General features: G+C 41.5%; 1 protein-coding gene across 1 annotated transcript in view; it reads right to left on the reverse strand.

The window, feature by feature from the left end:
* Positions 1 to 6029: 6029 nt before the first annotated feature.
* mrtfab (myocardin related transcription factor Ab) overlaps positions 6030 to 7501 on the reverse strand; it is a 46617-nt gene continuing 45145 nt past the window's right edge. The window contains exon 21 of the mRNA XM_008304736.1: positions 6030 to 7489. Coding sequence (XP_008302958.1) covers positions 6995 to 7489 — 495 coding nt within the window. The 3' untranslated portion in view covers positions 6030 to 6994. The remainder of the gene's footprint in view (positions 7490 to 7501) is intronic.

The following is a 7501-nucleotide window of genomic DNA, read 5'->3' on the forward strand; positions in this document are numbered from 1 at the left end:
GGTGTATAGATAATGGATGGATGGATGTTTTGACCACAGATGGCAGCACTGGGCTGCCCCATAGAAATGATAACATTTAGTTAGTTAATGTTACGTTACCTTTTCCATAACTGTGATTCTACCTGAGTCACTTCAGTTAGATTTCAACTCCAATGATCCACTTCTACCTCACAACATCGTCAAATTATGTCTGTTGTTATTGTTTGGATTGTGAGACCGTGTTTAGTTTAAATCGTTTGTCCTCATCTGTGCCAAGGAATTAGTATGTCTGTAATTAGGTAACACGATGAATCAGATGATTCTGCATTTAGCTTTCAGAATCAAAGTAACTGTGTTTTGTCTGCACGCCTTTCTCTGCCATTGTCTCCCTCTTTTGTCTTTTTTGCCCACGTAGTCTGTTTCTGTCAAACAAGCAGGTGTAGAACAAAACACTCCTGCTATTCTCTCAGTGCCTCCCTCCCTCCCTCCCTGCCTCCCACTACCCTCCCAGATCCCCTCTCCGTCTCCCCCCTCTGCCCGTGCAAATGTCAGCCTTCACATCGTCTGCTATCAAAGGCTCCGCAGTCGCAGCAGGATCCACCCAAACCTGACTGCTCCTTTCACATCATGCAGCTTCACACAGAAAGAAGACGGAGGTACCATGAGAAACATTTGCACTCTGAAACACAAAACGGTTCAGTTCAACAAACATACCAAAATGTGCCCGACTGGGGTTTGGATTTCTGTAACTTTTTGCTCAGAAATGATCTATTACGTGGTGTAGTTAAGCACAAGCTCTGATTGGTCCTAAAAACAAACACCAACAGCTTCACCATCCATCTTCTTCATAATTTAAAACACCAAGTCGTTGTCATCCCCAACATCAAGACTCACCGACAAAGTGTTCTGAAATTTACAGTTTACAAAATCACTCATGACAACAGACAGAACAGGTTTAGTGACCTCATAGTGGAAATTACAAAAGAACTAAACAACAGAAGTTTATTTTTCTGTTTCTTTTTTTTTAGCCCTTAAATGTGCATCTCCACTGATTTCACACATGAGGAGCCAATGGAGTCTCCTAAAAATTACATTTTTGTACAACTAACCTGGACTATGCTATATTTTCCGTTGACATTATAGGGAAATGTTGCTAATCAATGTATTTGGCAAGTGATATTGATTCTCAGCTTATCCGTTTTATGTTCTGTTTTTTTAAATTTATTACTCTGGTTTCGGCAAATTTATCTCTTTTACACTGTAGTTTTTATTTACATAGTACTTTTATACTTTTCTTTTACATATAATGTTTTATTTAGAATTTTTTAGATTTAGATTTCTATATTTATTTGCCGTCTCATTGTTGCTGAGGAGCACAGTTCCATTCATCATGTCAAATTGTCACATATATCCTAATGAGGGCGACTAAATATTGTAATATACAAAACATAATATTGTATATTAAATCCATTGTTTATTAATATGTATGTGTGTGTATGTAGGCCTATACATATATTTATGTAATGTACTCTTGTAATATATTTATGTTGGTAATATACATTTCTATAACAATATATTAGTAAATGACATTCATTGTAAAGAAATTGATTATGTATATGGGACAATTATACACTGTATATCGGTGCAGTTAATTGATTATATATTGATGCATATTTTATATTAAATCCATTTATTATGTATAGATTATATATAGGAACATTTCATATTTTAATGAATCATAGAGTGATAAGGGGCTGGGAGTTAATAAGTTTATACTTCTTCCTGCTCCTTTTCGAACTCATGTTTGTACATTTTATTCTCTTGTTTTTTTAATTTTGTTTTTAATTTTATTTTTGTTTGATTTCATTCATTCATTCATTCATTCATTCATTCAAATTCCTTGTGTGAGCTCACTTGACAAGAAAAGCTTTCTGTATTCTGTATATTCACTTGCAATGTATTTTTTGCGCCTAAGTACCTGATCTTGCAGTAAAATCTTTACTTGTAGTCACAAAACTTAGTATGATACTGTTTAGGCACTTGAAGTTAAGGTTACCGAAAGACTGTGGTTTACACAAAGTCTACTGTGACATGCGACACAAAGGGTTTATTTACAACTATTCCTAACCACAATCTTCTCTTGACCTTAACCTGACTGCATTTGTTGCGTAAAACCCGCCCACAGCCTGGATGCGCCTCAGAGGCTCTGCTGCTACAGCCCTGTGCTTTGTACGTCAACCCTCCACCCCAACCACCTCTCTGCAAGGTTGGTGTAGAACATAACTGTAACGCTTCATTTCAGTTCAATTGACTGCTCTCTTTGAAAAAAATAATCCAGTAACCAGATTACAAAAGACACCATAGAACCCGTGTATGATGATGTGGGTAAAGTCTAACAAAACGCCCCTGGACATGTCACAGTGATGTCATAGTTGGGGTTGTTGACTACGAGAATCCTTTGATACATTAGTTTAATTGGCCATGGGCATTTATCAGCTGGGTCGGTTCTGACAAACGGCTCCTTCTAGATGAGTCAGACCTGTGCAGACCCAATTACTGACGGTGGGCTCACAATGCTTTCGGTTTCTGTGTGAATAGATCTCGACCTGCGTTGACGTCATGAAAACATCTACAGCGATAATCTTATCAGATCAAAGCAGCCAAAGGTTTTATAGTCAAGCGCCGCCTCTGCTCTCTAGGAACTGTGTGGCCTCAGGGGATGATGGGTAAACATGTGGGTTTTATCGTGTTGGTTTTTATGTTGACTCAACAATCTGACTTTTGATGGAAACATTTTTCATTTTAGTTCAACTAGAGAGATTTTAAAGACATTTGTCTAATTTTGAAGGTTAAGTCTGTTGTTGATGGTGAGGTTTATTGGTCAAATATGCTGAAAACATTCAGTTATATCATAAACTGCCAAAATATATCACAGTTCAAATCCACTGTATATTTACATTGGGCTCATTTAATTATTATTAACTACACAAAAACATAAAAATGAATAATCAGTTAGGTAAATGAACACCATTGCCTTGTATTCAGCTTGCAATTGATAAACTAAGTTCGCTGTTACGTCACCCAATAAGCAAGTAATGAGCATATTGTTTACCCAGTAGAGATGTCCTGCTGTAATATTATCGCTGTGGATGTTTGCACTGTTCACTTTCCTATTCTGAACCAGATTTGGGCTTGAACGTGTACAGATGGATTTGAGAAGATGCTGTTTCAGTGACAGCTGTTTTTTCCCTTCTTTAATGGGAGGGTATGAATACATTTGACTGCACATATAAAAACACAAGTATCCAGTTCCCTCCCCAGCATCACCGTGAGCAGTCATAACATTAAAACCATGGCATGGCCCCCATGGCAACAGCAATCCATCACAGTAGCTGCCCTCTCCAGCATGACAACGTGCCCCACACTGCAACAACTGCTCAGGAACAGTTTGAGGAACAAGACCAAGAGCCACATGTGTTCACTTGGATTCCCAAATCCTAGATCCCAATCCAACTGATGGATCAGAGCAAGTTTGATCACAGAGGACCCAAAGGGTTAATATCTTGACACTAAAGGACAGCCCCAGGGGTCCAGAAACCAAACCCCAATGGGTCAGAGCTGTTTTTATCACACAAAAGTGGGACTTAGAAAATATTAGGTAGGTGGTTTTAATGTTTGTGACCGAACAACACCCAAGTGATTCTGGTTGAAATATTGCATAAAGGTATAAAAGCTTTTGAACTGTGTGAATGTGGACAAAATGCCTCAAATATCAGATATCACAAATGCAATCAGTCTAACACACTCATTAAATTCTCTCTGTTAACATTTGGCTACTGGTGATGTGCACTTAAATTCTAGACATTAGTGGCATTTTGTTAGGTATTTTGTGGAACTTTTCCAGACTCCTGAACAAAATAAAAAAAGTCCAGGTTCTCATGTTTTGGGATTTCTATCAAGTGCCATGAGATTTAAAACAGTCAAATTACCAATGTTAAACAGCACGGTTGGACTCAAACAACGAGGGTGACTTTAAACCAGCGTATTCCTCCTGCGCGGTACTACAGGGAGAAAATCCTCACTGAAACGAGGCTAATTTTACACCCGCAGAACTCTCAAAAGAGCAGAATTAAGGGAAGAAGTCATTTAAATGACTGGTAATTAGAGAGCTCTTGTTGTGGGGGTAAAGTGACCTCTTCATCATCATCTCCTCCTCCTCCTTTTCTTCATGACACCGGACTGAATCGAGCTCTAATGCCCAGTTTGACTCGCTCGCTTCCTCCTCTGAGCCTTTCAAGCCTCACTCAGCGGCTCTCAAAGCCCCTGATGAGCCCTCGGTAGCTCTCAGACGCACACTGACAGACTGCAACACATGCAGATATTCGATGCACAGCACGCAAACATGCAACCAGCTCAGTGGGCTCTTAAAAATTCACTTCACACACACACACACACACACAGGTCACAGCAGCTCCCCAGTGCAGCATCACTCCCATCCCTCCCTCTCTCTCCTATACACAGAGCAGATAAAAGTCCCGAGGCCATGCCACTAATTAACTACAGTGAGCTCCAAAGGGCTGCAGCACGACGAGGTCTAAAGATCTCCTCTGTATCCCACTGACAGGAGCCTGCTACCCCGCCGTCAGCACTCATGCATGATTTTTAATCACATGTGCTCCGAGAACCTTTCATCACCAAAATGCAAATGTTGGAAAATTGAAATAAAATCTAACTTTGCTGAAAAAAAAAAAAACACCCCACCTTCTTTGTATGAAATCGTGTGGTGGGTGTCAAGTGAGCTCTGGATTTATTTCCATTGATGGATTTTAACCTTTAAGCGCAGCTCTGACTCAGTTATTTTCTTCGCGGCTACTCGCTTTAAAGGATCTGCATCTTGGTAAATATGCTTAATTGCTTTCTTGCCAGGAGTCAGATAAGAAGATCCACGTCAGTCTCATGTTTGAGCGTTAGTATGAAAGTTACAGAGCCAGGAGGTGATCAGCTCAGCTTAGTGTAAACACTGGCAGCAGGAGGAAACAGCCTGAGTCACGCTCAGCATAAAAACACAGCATCAGTAAAGTTCACTAATTAACATGGCGTGTCTTGTGTTTTTAAATGGAACTTTTAATGGAACTCATGATGATGATAACGGCTCGATGTACGCTTTTTATAGCTTCATATTAATTATTTTATGGGTTTGATTGTGCTCGTATATTTTGTCAGTTCCAATCATTCAAGTCTGTGTTTCACCCTAAAGTTAAGTTGAAGTAAGTTTGAAGACGGAAATGATGAAGAGAAGTGTGCCAGTGTCTGCATCAGGTACAGCTGGGAAGACGGGATGCCGTGCCTTCCAAATAAAACATCTGAGAAGACCGCAATTAAACATTTCAGGTATTTGTGTGAAGCTCCTTCTCTGAGATATTTACAGTATGACAGCAGGTGTGTGTTTTGAGCACCAACAGCTGAGAGGATCAAACCTGAAATTTCTAATTACCGAGATACAAAAATTCGCAAGATGGAACGTGAAGTTTTAGAAAACAGACAAGTAAACATGACTCACAGTAGCTTAAAAAAAACACTGCATGCATATGTTTAGACAAAGAATGCTGCACCAAGTAAAAACTTTTGATGTCTGCCTTCAATAAAGGTTTAGATCCTAGGAAATAGTGGTGAAAAAAGGTAAATGTACATGTCCTGTTTGAAGTATAAACTGCATACCCAGAGTTGTAACTCTTAAACTATACGTAAAACTAAAATTTGAAAACATCCACTTGTTGGAATCCAGCACCATTGCAATTGGATTGGAAGCAGCGAGTTTCTTTACAATGGTGCCCTCTTGTGGCGTTTAACTTTATTACCAGGATTACAAAAACTATCAAGCCAAATATTAATACTAATTAACAATCACAGAAAGGAGGTGTTTTTCTAGAAAAATTTGAATTCAGAAGAATATTTTACCATAAATGAAGCGACTCTGACATATGTATGTGGGAGATTTTGTATGTTCATGTGTTGTGAAAATGAAAAAAACAAAAAAACCCCCAGACATCTTTTGAGTTTTTATAATATGTTTATTTTTTTAACTTTTTTTTCTTTAAAAAATGACAAGGCCCAAGTATTTTGGAAGCCCCGCCCTCACCCTATGTTCCCCAGCCGGCGAGCTCGACTCTAAAGCAACCAGCAAAGAAAAATAGTCATATGGACAATTGATAATATACACCCCATATACAGCAATACATAGTGGTCTACCATAATGTTACCAATAATACGCAACCTCTAATGAGGCTTCAATTCAAACTGTTGCCACTGATATGGTTCATTTCAATCGCAACTGTCAACCAACGACGGTTGTAACTTTGACTAGTGTGGGTGGAGTTCAGGTTGCCGTGTCAGCTGCCTTTCTTTACACGCCATCAACGGCTCAGAACACATGCTGGCTTTTGCTCAGCTTCGCCGAACAGAGCTAAGATTCGGCTGTTGACCTGAACACCCCCGTTATACCAATCAGATTCAGCATAAGTGCAAAGTTTAGGAGGCACTGACACACACTGCTATCTCAAGGAGCCCGAGTAAACGACAGTCCCTCCTCGTCTCTGTCTGTCTAACTGTTTACTGGGGGGTTGAAATGGGTTGAAGTGACCTGCAGCTTCCGGTTTACAGGTTATAATGCAGGTCAGGGCACAGGAAATGGGATTTTATCAGCTTGTCTGTAACCAGTCTGCTGAAGGATCCCCATAGAATAAAAATTCAACAAAGTCCACTTCAGTTTCACCAAGTTCAAGTCCTGTCTATGAATTTAACTTGTATGTTTCTTGTTTGTTTGACCTCACTTTGCATACAGTAACAGCCAGTGAAAGACAGGGCAAACCGTGTAAATGTGCGTTTGCATGTGCCAGTGACCCCCGCAGTGGTAGAGACAGCATAGAGAAGGTATCTGTATGTGCATGAAATAAAGACGGAGCCTGTACACAGTGTGAGCGACCGCATGTCCATCTGTGTGCGTCTGTATGACGAGCTACAGACATGACTCCCAGTGCAGCTGCAGGTCTGTGCTGTCCAGAAAATCTGCTGAGAACACGCTTGGCGGCGTGTGCGGCGCAAGTGGGGCTAAACTCGTCCCCCCGTCGCCTTCGCTGGCTCCGCCTCCCCCTACTCTCCCTCCTCCATTGCCCTCGCTTCCTCCGCTTGCGCTCCCCACCATGGAGATATCCAGCCAGTCCATGCTGTCCAGAGTGGGGTCGCCGAAGTCCAGCCCGGCAGAGTGAGGGGAGAAGCCCAGGTCGGACGTGTCCATGGGGGAGGGAGGGTGGTCCAGGATGCTGGGCGTGCTCAGCATCTGGCTGTGGAGGTCGTCGATCAGCGTCAGGCCGCCGTCGGGCTCCATGCCCAGCAGCGGGGCGCCCGTGGTGCTCTCCAGAAAGTCTTCCAGGCGTCCGCTGCCTGAGCAGGGCTCCCCCACAGAGGACCGAGGGGAGATGAGGGGCTCTGTCGGGGTGGGAGGGGAGAGGTGGAGGGGGGATGG

Source organism: Stegastes partitus, unplaced genomic scaffold, assembly GCF_000690725.1.
Source record: "Stegastes partitus isolate 25-593 unplaced genomic scaffold, Stegastes_partitus-1.0.2 Scaffold2307, whole genome shotgun sequence".
In the NCBI taxonomy this organism is placed as follows: Eukaryota; Metazoa; Chordata; class Actinopteri; family Pomacentridae; genus Stegastes; species Stegastes partitus.